This window comes from Phacochoerus africanus, chromosome 1 (genome assembly GCF_016906955.1).
Source record: "Phacochoerus africanus isolate WHEZ1 chromosome 1, ROS_Pafr_v1, whole genome shotgun sequence".
Lineage (NCBI taxonomy): Eukaryota > Metazoa > Chordata > Mammalia > Artiodactyla > Suidae > Phacochoerus > Phacochoerus africanus.
Window position 1 is genome coordinate 203,999,522 of NC_062544.1, and position 15,340 is coordinate 204,014,861.

The window sequence follows — 15,340 nt, forward strand, 5'->3', positions numbered from 1 at the left end:
TCTTTGAACTGTTATTCCCTCTTGCCCTGTTTGAAAATAAAGAAGGGAAAAAAAGGGAAAAAAAAGGGAAAGAAAAAAAGTAAATAATTAATGATATTTTACTATGGCTTTAATTTTAATTAATTCATTCAAAAATATGTAACAAGCAGCTATTTTCAGCGTCCAAGGCATTCGAGATGCAACAGTGGAAATAAAAAATAAGACCCAGATCTCGTTCAAATTTTTAAAATTCAGAAGACTAGCCCCCAAAATAGAGTTGGCTATTTTTGTGGAACTGATGACCATTTAGATCATCACAGACGAGGGGAGCCACATAAAATCCTGCATTCCAGATCCCCTATCCCATCCCACCATGCTTTATCACAGAAAACTTGCTAACTTACAGCCTCCAAAGCAAGTGCTTTACCTCTTATGGTGATCACTAATAAGCTATTTCATTATGCACGTTAATTACAGAACAAAAAGATACATTTTAAAAATGCTAATTGCAACTGTCAAGAATAGGTTTTTGTTCTTCATTTTTTAAAAAAAGATCCTTAGGCAATTGGCAGTTTTCATTTAGTTTGGCCTTAATGAGTATTTACTGTACCCAGGGCCCAGAAGCAGAATCCATATGGCCTTCAATTTCCTCAAATACAAGAAAGTGCAATGGTAACCAAAACATTTTCCAAACATATTTAAAAGCACATTTTTTTCACTACTGGTTTTTCCTACCAAGTACACTCTATACTTTAAAAATTACCTGCCTTATGTCAGATACTGATTTATAAGCCAAACCCAAGTTCTTATTTTCAAAAATGTTTGCTGGACATATAAGAATTATATTTTCTTCAGGAAATGGTTTAAAACATTATCTATAGTTGGCTTAGTGTTTAACTGGAAAAATATTCAGACTGATGTGAAAACATGTTCCTCCAATTATATGAAAATAGAGGCTTTTTTCTCATGAACATGTATTCTGAAATACTATATAAACTTATAAGAGTGTCACATATTCAGCACATGTAGATTCTATATTTACCAAAGAATTTTAGATGGCTAAATGTAACGGAAACAAAATAAGATTGTTACCTAAAGATAAAACTATGGAGTACTCTATAATGGAGAAAATAATTATTCCCAAAAACTAGACTAAGGACGGTTGCTCTAACAGAGACCTAATTTCAGTTTTGATCTTCCAAACAGTTATCATCATACTAGTCTATCCAGTTTATTAAGAGGAGGACTTTTCCCTTTCACTCACAGAAAGGCTTACAAGTAAGAGATACTAAAAATAACAGCGTCTTCCACAGTATTTTACAGGAGTTTTCCTGGTGCCTCAGTGTGTTAAGAATCCGGCATTGTCACTGCTGTGGCTTGGGTCACTACTGAGGCACGGGTTCAATCCCTGGCCTGGGAACTTCCACATGCTGTGGGTGCAGCCAAAAAAATAAACAAACAAAATCTTTAAAGATTAAAAAAAAAAAACAAAACAGCATTTTGCAGAAAACACAAATTTTCATGTAGCAAGACTACAAACTGGCAACTCATGAGCCAGATTAACCTGCTCTCTTCTTTGACTCTCACAGTGTCTCCAAAAATTTTTCAATGGTTACCAATATTTAACCATTGAAATGGTTTAAGATGAGAACTCTGACTCCTGGCTGGAGCTAATAGTGACCCCGCATATACTCCACAGAACCCCCCTATGCCATCTGCAGCATTTGAGTGTGGACCCCTGTAAATACATGGTGGTCTATTAAAATAGTCTTACTACAAAACTTAGGTGCATATGAAATCATTGATCTTTGAAGACCGGTCTGTAGGAAATTAGGGTGATTGAAGCACAGGGGCAGGGAGGGGAGCACCCCAGTCTGTCTCTATCCATCTGTCTGTCTCTCTCTCAGGACTATGAGGACTCCCCCCAAGAGTACTTCACCATAGGTTAAACAAATCACCAAAAAAAACCAACGCATTTTTTGAAGTAATAACCTGTTTTTGAACAACAATCATACATGCAGCAAGATACTGAAGAAGTGCAATGGTAACCAAAACATTTTCCAAACATATTTAAAAGGAGGAGGAGGAGGATTGTGTGTTGGAGTATAATGGCTCATGTCCCTTCTGATCTGCTGGGTAACCATTCTAACCAGACGAAAATATTTTGAAGATCAACCCCCGTGTTCATGCAACCCCCACATATACAAAAGATAAAAGTAGGGCTGCTCTGCTTGAAGAAGGGGTAGGAAGGCCATCTTGCTTGGACCTCCTAAAGCAAAACCTTGTTCTTCATGAATGAGTGGGTCCTTATATCATCAGATCCATCACTCTTCGAAGTCACTTGACTCTAATAGCACTGCCAAGAGCTAACATACAATCCTTGCTAGAGTACAATCATAGCTCCTTGGAAAGTTCCTGAAGGGCAAATGACCTGTGCTGTTGATTTTAGAAAAATCCATAGATTTAGTGGTCTGGCATGCAGTTGGCAAAGCAAACATTTGTTACTACAGCAAAAATGAGATGGAAGGTGATTCCACACGACTCAGAAATAATGAAAGCAGAGTCTACTCAGGAAAGAACTTTGGATCTGCTAGAACACCGGATCAAGGATGGAATGGACCCAAGGCCCAGAACAATATACTAAAGGACTAATATTTTCAAACTTTTTTTAAAGCAGCAAACCCCTTTTCTAATCCAAATTCCAGACCAAACTCCACTGTATAAAACAACAGTGAATGCAGCTGTCTACCAACTGAAAGGTGGGTAAGAAGTCAGAATCTCCCAGATATGTATGACCACTCCCTCTTTCCATAAATTTGGCACCTACTCAGAATCCTAAGGCTCTGAGGAATATACTTTTAAAAGCACTGCTGCAAGGAATAAAAGATGGAAATTTTTAAGGCAGGTATTAACACCTTGACCACGATCACTATGGCTGACCTAAAGCCACAAATCATTCTCAATACTAAAATTATTGTTTTGAAATCACTCTTTCAATAGACATATACAGCAAACCACTAATACAAAAATCAATGAATCAAAGAGCTAACTCTTCCCTGGCAAACCTCTTAGGATGTATAAAGAATTACATTAGAAACAGCCACCTGTTCCTAGTCTTTTGTAACCCTTAAAGTCTCTTTTTACCTGTCTACTTCATAAACCTAAATCCCTGTCTTCTTTATTTCAAATAATTGAGGCAGCAGCATCTCTGTCATCCTCAAATCTTTTGTGAAGGAAAAAAATGAATAAAATCTAAATGTTTTAAATATATTAAGCAACTAAAACGTTTAAATAATATTAACTAGTAGTTTGTTCTTCATTCCTTAAAAGGGGGATAAAATCCTACATTTTAAAAAAATCTGAGTTTTTAAAACTTAGTTTCTAAAGGTCCTTGATTTCATCATGTTCAGCAGATACAACTCAGGGAGTTTTAAAGTGCTTCGTTTCCAAATACAGTGTTCATGATTTGAATATATCATTATTAGCTTGAAGAGAAAGGGGAAAAGAGTGCAGCTGGATCCAGGAGAAAGGCCAGGTTATTTATGCATCCACAGTTTGGGGTTTTGGTTTTTCGTTTTTTTTTTTTTTTTTCTGTTTTTCAATTTTTTTTAATAGATTTTTTTTTTCCTTTACAAAGAATAAGTACAATTGCACTTTGGGAGGGCAAAAAGTAACCTAACCCTTCAGTACTGGGAAATTCACTCCCAAGTTTTCAACCACTCACAAAAGCCTACGAGGGTTGACCCCCAGGACCACTGAGACCATGGAGGAGCGTGTCTTCAGCACATTCCGAGTAAACATGTGCCACAGAGCCCATACATTCCAGCACATTGAGCAAGCACACACAGGCCTCCCACTTCCCCAGACTCCGCCAGGGAGGGGGCACCAGGCTGGAGGCAGGCCTACACACCAGGCACCTTCCCTGCCTGGCCATCCCCTAGGAAATGCGAAGGGAAAGGAGAATAAGAGAGATGAGGAAGTGGCCTGTGCAGGGCCCCATAGAAAGAAATGTAAGACCTTTTGTGGGGCAGGCCAACCACATACTCTGAGAGTTTTTAAATGTCAAAGAACAACTTGTGTGTGCCTCCCAGTCCTGCCGTCACCAATGGAATCGCTTTACTGTCTCCTACCCACCACCAGGGAGTACCAGTCTTTCCCACGTGCTCTAGAATTACAGAGAGAATGTACAAGCTGCACAACAAAGTTCAGTCAGTCACCTATGCTTCCATAGCTACCTGTATCCTTTCTCCCTTCCTTCCCTCCCTTCAGCCCTCATTCTCTCCTTCCTTTCCACTCCTTCCTTCCCTCCTCCCATCTTTTCTTTCCCCTCCCATCTTTTCTTTCCTTCTTAGTAACTGAAGATGTTTAACTCTATTTTTTCAGTGTTAAACTGTTTCAACATCTCCCTCCAACTCTCTCAAATAAAGATGCACAAACACTTTTACTCCAAAACCTTATCCATAACAATAATCAAGCAAAACATCTATTTTTCAAATAAACATTGTGTTCAAATATTAAATCACAAAAATCAAGAGGGACTCAAGTAAAAGGTCTCCGTGTAACAAAAACTATAAAGCCTGTCTTCGTGTGACCTTTTTCAAGATATTTTCTATTTTATGAGCTGGTTTGAGGTAAACCTGTCCACAGAACCACCATTCAGTGAAATATCTGCAGCTTCATTTTTCAAAGAGAAAGACTAAAAAGAAGATATAAATGTGGTAATGAAAATCTTTCCTGATGATATTCTTGACTGAGAAAAGCCACTACTTTTTCATAACAGATTTTTTTTTCATAAAATTATGTTCTTATGAAAAAGCACCACCTCTATACTATATCTAATAAGCAAAATTCTTACATATCTCATTGCATTGGTAGTGTGATTGATTGTATCTTAAGTCCTAGTTTCTTAAAAAAAAAGTTACAAATGTATAATATGCTTAAGGAGTGTACCAAAACATATAAATCTTCCTACTCCCTGTATTTTCATTGACTTTTTCATTGTCAAAAAGGTTTAAAATTTTCTAATGTTAGTAAGATAAACCACTCTATAGAAGGTCATTTGCAAGTATGCCATATTTTCCTTCTCCAAACCACAGACACTTTTAAAAACATACAGATAAAAATGAAAGCATGCCATGCTTTGTGTGACATTCTAGGTCCTACACAAAAAAGTCTGGGGTTTTTTTTTTTTCAGGATTTAAAAAAGTATCTGGGCCAAAGGCATGAATACAGACTCTCCCCCAGCCACTGCATACATATGTTTTTTTCCTAACTTTCAACCGCAAAGATTTTTTTTAAAAATCTTTTACCTTCATACAATTACTAATGCCTCTACTATAGGACAACTTCAAGAAAGCTGCTTCAAATTATGACCAATACTTTTAGTTGTTTTTCAATTACTCTAAATTAAAAATACACTAAACTTCAGTTATCTTCCTCAGCATATCTTTTGTATACATGTAAATTTTATCTCTAACTCCGAGTTAAGAAAAATACACGAAGTTATTCTATAACCCATGTGCACATTATCACAACTTCCTACTCTACTGCTAGGGTGCTGCTATTGTATTCAAATTAGATGGATAGCAAGGATAAAATGGCCACTGCTTCTCTGAAGCAGGTCTGGTCAGGTGGAATGAGGAGTCACTTTGGAGGCATAAGCTTTACAGCCCTATCTGTAAAAGCGCTGAAATTCAGATCTCTCTTGGCTCTATACAGGAGTATATGTAGAAGGCCTAGTCCATTTCCTAGCAAATTAACTACACAGTACTAGCTACCTTTCTTCCTTTTCCCCAACTTCTGAGTCAGAATGCCACATAACACAGAACATGCAGTACCCGACTCTGGTCTCTACTAAGTTAAAGAAATGAAATGCCTAGGGAGTTGGAAAAAAATGTTCTTCCACTATTTTTTTCTTGGTAATTCCCCCCCCCCATAAATATGATAATATAAAAGTTAAAGGAAACGAGGATAAATAAAAAGTTCAAAAAATTTAGGATAAATGGACATGCTTAGTTATTTAGTATATGTTTTTGAGTAACTATATAATTAACAAGGAAGTCAGAGAACTTTATGGATGCTATCTTACTAATATTCATTTCACCCCCACAGGAGAAGTCAAAAGCCCTATTCTGTACAGAAAGTAAAGCAGAGAGAGACACCAAATCTTGGGAAAGACTTGGCAGCTACCAAGAAAACACTTAAATCAAAACAGCCCTGCTCTCCAGCAATGGGATGGCTGAAACCTGGGAAAAACCCACCCAAGTGATTCCTTAATCTTGACTTTCATTTACCATGTGCACCATAGTCCTGACCAGGGCTACCTGTGTAATCTGTGTGGCTCAGCTGTTGAAACATCTTTCTCAGCAATGTCCTATTTCATAACACAAGGAATGTGACCACTGAAAAAAGCAATGCAACAACAACAATATCAAAATCCAACCTGCTTGGTTAGGCATACCCACTTCTGTCTCTAGACAAGCTTGGTGACGTGATAATTTTAAAATGACCGGTTTCTAATTTTTTTTCTAAAAACTGTAACAAAGTACAGATCATTTAGATTGATGTAAGAAGGGCCGCAAAGGGTGGTTCACAAACAAATCTATTTTTATATCTTCCCATCACTCTTGAATGGCAACCTTTGAATCTTATGACACTTTCAGTTGACTTCTTTAATTAAGCAAGGTAAATGTAGATAGAGCATGCTGGACTGAGAATCAGAAGTTCTAACTTAGCTTTACTATTTAATAGCCATGTGACCTGAGGCAAGTTATTAAGTTTTTCTGAGACTGAATTTTCTCATCTAAAAGAAACAAATAATATGAATTGTCATATCTTCTTCACATAATTATTATTTAGAATAAATTAAATAATATGTTGAAGAGTCTGGGACATCAGTACTATAGGAAAAAGATGCAGGCACATAAAAATATATCTATCTAGTATTATTTACATATCAACACATGGAATCACTAAACCACCTTTCTGAGCATATTGAAAATAAAAATTAAAAGTCCAAGCTTCCCCCTAAGGCAAATGCTCACATGTTGGTACACATTAGTTATACGATAATAAGAAAAACTGAAAATATCTTTCTCATGGCAATAATCCCATAAAGATTTTCCTGGTCATTAGGTACAACATTTTCTTATGATATAGGTAAATAGTAGAAAATCTGAAACATGCATCAGAACTCTTAATTTTCATTTATTGGACTTATTAAAATGCCCATTTTATACAGTATTCTTGATAATAAACAGAATGGGAAAATTCTAACTAAATGTTCACATTTTAAGAAATAAAGTATAGAACAGATCACTAACTAGTAAATCCAATAATAAACAAATAAAATGTATCTCCAAAATGTAAGCTTATTATTTAGTGCGAACCAGAGGCTTGGGAGGAACCATGTCTATTAAGTGATGGACATTAAATTAGCTTTTGGACTTGATTGCCTGCTATTAATATAAAAGTATCCATTTTCTCTGGTTTACTTACTCAACACCTCGATATGACATCAAACTCTAACCAAATTAAAGAAACAATAATTACATTCTCCCTCCTCTTTGGAAGCCAAAGTAACAAAATCTGAATTTTCCTGTAAAAGAAAATAATTTTTCTTCACTATTTTATGGAAAGACCAGACTAAAGTACATGATCAAAACAGGAAAAGAAAAACTTTAAAAATAATGCTCTGAGCACTCTGCAATTTTGTTGCCCAAAATAGAACCCATACAGTCCATGCCACCAAATGAAAATTACAAGTTTGGAAGCATGAAGTCAAATTATAAAGTAAAAGATTTTTTAAAATATTTTAATGGTGATAAAGGAAAGACTTATCTTTACTGGTAGGTGTCTGTTGTTTATTTGCTATTATGTTTTCTTCAATGAGTGTTTTGAATGACTACCCAAACTAATTTGAACTTGAATTCAAGTGTAAAAAGAACAAACCTTGACTAATAAATTATTTGGACATGTTTTGTTAAACTATCCCATTCTTCAAATTAAGAAGCTAACAGTATCTTTTGAGAAATTACGCTTCTGACTAAAATTTTCAGAAAACTGGTTTTAAAAACTGGTTTAGCCAAGCTCCACCACTCTCTTCAACACCAAAAAGAACACTGAAGACATTTTGGTGGTGTTTAAATAGAATGCTTTAAAAAAATTTTTTTGAAATTTATACTTCAACTTTTAAAACAAGCTCCAAAGAACCCAATTCAATACTAGGCATCTTCTAATGAAACTGATTATCTCAGAGTACATTTGTTACGCAAAATAACACACTGCCTTCCACACTGCAGAATTTCTAAATGAAAACTGATATTCGAATCTTGAACTGTCTATGGAAAATCAAAGCCTACACTGAATCATTCGCTAACTCTAGTGGACACCTAAGCAAAAGTGAGGGAGATGGTTCTTCCAGCAACCTGCTCACTGGAGATACTACCACAGGTGCCTGTGTCCTGGCTTCCACAAGGCTAACCACCTGCAAGAGTATGTATGCATCAATCAAAGCAAATATTACACCTGACTCTCTTTATTTACCACACTGTTCAAATACCTACCGATTTTCATCTGCCTTACCAGGATTGAAATCCAGAGCAACTGTTGCTCAATTAAAGATTTCCTCCTCTTTACTACCATCTGTCTGAAACTACCATCTCCCATAAAACATACATGCACACACCCCACTGAATCACAGAGATGATACACTTAGCTCAAATAATGTCCCTCTAACAACTCTGATCAATGGCTTATCTACTTTTGAGGATCTCAGCAGACTTGGAAAAGTGATTATGCACTAGATAGCAAATATTTAGAAAGCTGCAAAATATCAAATATATATAAATAGTTCTTATAGAAATCTGATTTTCGTTTCTTTTTTGACTTTTAATAAATGTGCTCAAATTACTATCCATTAATGCACATTTCAATGTCATTTACACCCTCCTCCTGTTAAAAAATTAGAGCAACTTCCATAAAATAAAAACATTTACTCAAAATAACAGTAAAATGTTAATGTCGATATGTAATTATTTCTGACCTCTTAATGTCCTTAAATTTTTTTCTTCTTAAAGAAAATATATTGTACTTTAGATCATTATGTACAAAGATGTTGTACAAATATTACTAATCTTCTCTATATAAATAATAATCTCAGGTTAACATAATAAAACATAAAACTCTGAGATTATCCCTTATTGGTCATCTCATACCCAGCCAAAATTACCAACAAACATTACTATTTAAAAAAAACCACAATCTGGCAAATGTATTACATATCACCAAATCACCTTTTAGAGTTAATGTGTAGGTGTTTAACCATTTAATACTTTTATAAATTGCTGTAATTTAAATTTGATATGAATTTGGCAAATTGGAAAATCAGGCAGTATATAACATTGCTTTTGATTTGCATATTTCAGTGGTTTTTGATATTTAACTAAATAATATGAAAACATCAAATGACCAGTCTTTTAAAAACACAAACTATAATTTTAAACCTGAATTATTAAGTAATTTTTTCTTTATTGCTTCTATTTTAATTCCAATACTTATCTCTTAAAGGTCCCAAGAATGTGTAATTTTTCTATGGCATTACCTAGAACCACATGAAGAAATTATTAGCCTTTTTTAAAATGGGAAACTAAATGTCTAACTCAAAGCCAAACCAAAAGTAACCTTAGAGTTTGAAATATATGTGTGTATATATATATGTATAATATATAATATTCACACATGGAATCTATAATAATTAAATCCAGGCATTAATTTCTAATTCAACAAATTCTTGAAAGAGGAGGCTACTATAAGATTTTAACCTAATAAAGTCTTTTCTTTGCCACAAAATTAGAAATTAATGCAGGAAAAGCCTTTGTTGCAGGGAGGGCTTGAGGTTGGGTGGTTGGTTCTTTTTTTTTTTTTTTTTAGTATTTAATTCAACTATACACAATGCAGTACATACAAGCAAAATACAATTGAGATACTGTTTTCTTTAACATTCCTATAGGAGACCAAATTCATTTGCATTGGAAAGAATACAATTACTGATTTTTAACTCATGAAAGACAAATTCATAGCTTTTTCCTGAACTACTTCGTAGTATTCTCACCATCTCAGTGAAAGCATGTCTAGCATCTCTTACTTACTTCCTAGAAGTGGGCAGCAATTACATTTTTCAAAATTCTGTTTCTCACAGAATCATTCAACTCTAGTTACAAAGCAAATTCAAATTAGCATATGTCTTAGCTCAAAACAATTTATGCAATGTGTGTGTGTGCATGTGTGTAGATATATATATCAATTTTTTAACTAAACTGTCATCCACATCAAAAATGAAATTTCTATAAAGTAAGTTTCCACAACTTTTAAAGCCCTTTGTCAGTTTTTTCCTCTTTAAGAAATCTTTGAATCATATATACCACTAAGAATATGAATAGAGAAAAAAGAACTGAAGATTTTTTTTCAATAGAGTCTGAAAGCAACTTAGAAAATAAGAAAAACAGATGATTTGTACATAGCTTACATTGCAATAATTTGCATTTAATAAGAATGAAGCACATGTGGCAAAAGAAGAAAGTTTTCTACTTCTGAGCGACCCTGAGAAAAATAACAGGATCTAGTCTATCTACTATAACAGCGCGTATAAAATGATGCTAGAATGATATTTAACAAAAGATCCAATTGGTAAACAAATGGCATGCCAATATTTTCATAACGTAAGATGAAAACATCTCTTCCCAAGTATCATCAGATTTTTTTAAAAATCTATTTGGAATGTAGATATTAAAACTGATTCTTGAGAGCAGAAAGAAATCAGAACAATATAAAGAAAATGAGCACTCAATTATGGAATGGTTTTTTTAAGTAAGCAAGCAATGGGGATGAATTGTTTTCTTCACATTTTCACTTCTACTAACACAAAAACCACATATAGAACTGACTTAGCACTGGCAAATGTACTTCTAACTTGTTAATTTTCATGGAAGTGCAACAAAAGAACACCAAAATAGTCACCATATAACATAAAAGCTTTGGTTTCAAATGTCACAGTACCCTGTTTTTGAGAGTCCCCACCGTGGTAGAGCCCTGTACATGAGAACATACAGCTGCCTCCTCCCAGGAGTCTGAGCTCAGTACACAACACCAGTCATTAGCTATCTCTCCCTTAGCCTGAAGTACCAGTAACTAATTTCTGCATTTTAAACTAATACAGGAAAGGGAAAAAAGATTAAAACCATCCAATCAGAAATGAAGTAACCCTCCACAGCAGAAGCTTATGCATACATTTGGTATGTCAGACGTCTTCAGTGCTGTGAATCACACACAGCGCATTTTAATCTACCTCCTAGGTATTTCATATTACCCACAATGTTCAAAGAAACCATGTACTAATAGGGCTGTAGAAGTCTTAGACTGCTCTTTATTTAATTATTTAAAAATTTGGGACAAGCTTTTAATTCTGAACTCTTACATAAACACAACAAAATCATTTAAATGACACTCCAGCTAACAGCAAATAATCTCTATTTTGAAAGAAAAAAGTTAAAAAGTATGTTTGTGGGAAGTTTCAGGAGATGCTAATAACTTTAGATAAACTAGTATTTCAGTTATATTGCAACATTAAATAACGTACTTTGCAACATGAAATGAGATACCAACTAACCTAAGTTAAAATTCTACTGATTTTTACTAATTATAACCCTCAAAAGAACTCAAAACAGTTATAAAGCCAGTAGAATTAGATATTTATAGGAACATAACCCATCAAATATTTTGGATGGTTCTTTCAAAACTTGTTCAATATATTCATCAAATATTCAAGTGTTATAAAATGAGTAATTTTAACTTACAATGAACAGTTAATATAGCAGAAAGCTTCAACTTGGATTTGTTGAGGAAAAAATTTTAAGAAAAATATACAAATTTTAAATACTTAATTGAAAAACCAACCAGTTGCACATTATATCTCTTCCTAGAGAGAACTAGCTTAATGTTACACATGAAACTGCAAATCATAACTTTTACCTCTTCTTTTTTTTTAAAGGTATTAAGCTGTTTTCTGATATGCCACAGAATCACTGGCAAACAAAAGATATTCTGTTGCTTAGTTAAAACACATCTGTAAACGTGCACACACTTTTAAAAAACCCCTTTAACAAAACATCTATGTATTTATAAAATTAGGATAGTTTGTTTTAAAATCTCTTCACTCCTGGCAAAAATCAAGTAAATGGTTACACTACTGAATATCCCAAATTGTAAAGGTGGTAAGTCAAAGTCTTCACTTCAGAGTCTCCAATTCAGCTACTTAATGACTAATGGTGAAGAAATGTATGTGAATCGGATATAAACTAAGTTACGACACATAGGAGAAAAAAAAAATCTAGAGTGAGTAATAAAGGGCCCAAATTTAAAGTCCACAATAAACTTTAAAACAAAGATGTTCTCCCTCATTCTCTCCTCATAGACATTCTCATGTAAGCAAATCACTGGGGAAATCCAACCTCCACAAAACTTTTTACTCCTTCATTAACAACAGTGCACTTAAATATAATTATAGATTTCACAGTGATATTTGTTTAGGCTCAAACCTAACTTAAAAGCAACAACAACAACAACACGCTCAGAAGCAATATTCAGTAGTCTCAGTGACTAAAAAGAGCTGGCTTTTAACTGCCATCCAATCCAAACAACCTACTAGTTTAAAGTGCTATGCAAAGTATCGACCCCTTACTGAATTATTTTATTATTCAACATTATGCTATCTAAAAGAGAAAACTAATTAATCGCAAAGTTTAGTTAAGCAATTTAGCTGACACAGTAAATATTTACTCTTAACATCTCACAGGAAGTCTTGACAAGCATTTGTTGCCATTGTGCTGGGGGTAGGGGCGGGAGGGGGGGTGGGAGGCAAGTTTTCATAAACAAGTCAAACGGTCCCAGCGAATTTAACACAGCTAGTGTTAGCCATCCCCCACCCCCCAATAAGGCACCAGATATTTTCCAAGTACAGTAAACACCTTATATAATGAAAGTAAAAATGTAACTTTCTAAACTATTTTATCTCCACTAACAAAACAAACAAAAGCCTTTTTTAAAACTATAAAAGCATATTTTGAAAAACTGAGTGTATTTTTATTTTATACGGAAGACTAATCACAAAATAACTAAGCAAAATATATTTACCTGAGCTTTTTAGAGACTGAGTAATCAACTTCCATGATTTTCCCATGCAATTCCACTTTACCTTTAAAACAGAAATTAAAGCACTCAGAACCTTCCTGCGATCAAACCCGCGGGGGTCTAGGAGGGGCACGCACAGAACTCCACGCTCCGGCTCCGCCTTCGGGCGCCCTCAAGGGGTCTCCTACCCGGCTCGAGCTGGGCAAACTTGGTTCCCAGTGGGAAGAAAGGTGGGCGCCCTGTGTCTTGGGACGAGGTGGGAAGGGTGCGAGCCCGGCTCTCGACCCCAGGTAGAGCTGTGGGTGGCATTACCGGAAAAACAAATTTAATAAAGAGCGGCGCCAATTTAAAAGGATGAGCTCATTTGAAACTCAAGCTGCAGGGCTGGCGCGGCCCCACTCCTCTCCTGGCCCCCACCTCTCCAATCCGCTAACCCGGGCCCCGAAGGCTCCGCTGTGCTCCCCTCCCAGCCCTCTCCTCTCGGTGGCCCGGGAGAGACGCGCCGAAGCCCCCCGAGGTCCGCTTCCGCGAGAGCCGGGTCCCAGCCGGCTTCTGGTCACCTTGGCCTTGCCGCCGCCCCGCCCCCACTCGGCGCGCCGGTGGGGAAGGGGCTCCGGCCCGGCTGGGGTTCCGGGGGCGCAGGCTCGTGGCCTGGGGGCGAGCGCGGCTCCGAGCGGTGCGTGTGCGAGAGGGAGAGTTGGTGAGTGCGCGCGCGCGCGAGTGTGTGTGTGTCGCTCTCCGTCTCCCGTCTGGGCTCCAGCGCTCTCGCGGGCCCCCCGGTCGCCTCTTTCTCGGTTCTCAGCCCGGGCCCCCACCGAGTTGAGACAGGGCACCTCGTAAAAAGGTGCTTCTGGCCGAGCGGGAGGCGGGGGGACAGGCGGCGGAAAGCCCCCAGCTCCGAATTCTTCTCAATAAAATCGGACAAAAAATTCAGAGAAAAATAGGAGCGCTTGAGAGACGAGCGAGAGGGGACTGAGGTTCGGGAGAGGACCGAGAGAGATGTGCCGTCGTACAGGGGCTGGGGTTGGGGGAGCCCCGAAACCTAGGAGGGGATCATCTGTGTGGGGCCGAGGGGGTGCCCAAAGTGGGGGACTGCGGGGCGAGCTGGGGAGGGGGCTCGAAAGGAGAGTGCGGTTCAGGGAACGCCAGAGGGCGAGAGGTCCTGGGCACGAGGCAAGGGAAGGGGTAAGGTCTGGTCAAGGGACAGGAGATGCAGGAATTGGGGGGGGGGGTCCCTCACAAAAGGGGTGACGAGAAGGTCAGGGAAAAAGAGGGGACGGGGGCTCTCTAAGGATGGGGGCGGGGGAACTCTGGAGAGAGCTTGGGGAGCCAGAGGAACGAGGGGTGCCCCCAGAGAGCGAGCGAGCCTCGAGGACCCTCGAGGCAGCACGGGGGTACCCCCAGGACTGAGGCTGGGAGGGCAAAGGGTGAATCCCGAACTAGGGGGGGAGGGGAGCGGGCCGTCCCAGGAGCGGGCCGGCGGTGAGAGTTGAAGGTCTGGTGCGTGGAAGTGAACGTGCCGGCGCTGGAGCCCCCGCCGGGCGCCGCCCGCAGGGCTCGGCCTCCCTCCGGACGCCGTCCTGGCCTGAGCAGGGCGAGGGGGGGGAGGGGGACAGAGCCGACTGCTCACCCGAGAGGGTCTCGATGGCGCGGATGGCCCAGTTCTGGTCGGGGTAGTCCACGAAGGCGTAGCCGGACTTGAGCAAGACCTGTCCCGCCAGGGGCAGCTTCCTGTCCCCGAAGAGCTGCCGGAGGTCGTCGGCGGTGACGGCGGGACTCAGGTTCCCGATGTAAAGCTTGTTCATCATCCGTCTCTTCTCCGAGAGCCCGCGGCTCCCCCGGCCCGGTACCCGGCGCTCCTCGCCTCCTCCGCTGCCCTCGTCTCCCCTCCTCCTCCTCCGCCCCCCCTCCCCGCCCTCCGCCCGCCCGCCACCCACCCCCACCCTCACCCTCAGCCTGGCTCCCCCCACCGCGGCCGGCCCGGCCCGCCCGGGGGCAGAGGCGGAGGCGGGGACTCGGCGCGGCTGCCTCCTCGGGGCAGAGTCCCGGGCCGGGCGGCGGCGCGCGGACAAAGCGCTCTCTCTGCCTCCCTCTCTCTCCCTCTCAAGGCGGTGGCGGGAGGAGGAGCAGCGGCGGGCGGCGGCAGCGCACCCCGCGTGTGTCTGTGTGAGAGTTT

General features: G+C 39.0%; 1 protein-coding gene across 2 annotated transcripts in view; it reads right to left on the bottom strand.

Moving 5' to 3' along the window:
• Positions 1–15,066, bottom strand: part of IGF2BP2 (insulin like growth factor 2 mRNA binding protein 2) — a 163,690-nt gene extending 148,624 nt beyond the window's left edge. For both annotated transcript variants that reach the window (XM_047788353.1, XM_047788344.1), the window contains exons 1-2: positions 14,795–15,066; positions 13,168–13,228 (exon numbers count right to left, since the gene is read on the bottom strand). In XM_047788353.1, the coding sequence (XP_047644309.1) occupies positions 13,168–13,228; positions 14,795–14,972 (239 nt within the window). In that variant the 5' untranslated portion in view covers positions 14,973–15,066. The remainder of the gene's footprint in view (positions 1–13,167; positions 13,229–14,794) is intronic.
• Between the last annotated feature and the right edge of the window lie 274 nt (positions 15,067–15,340).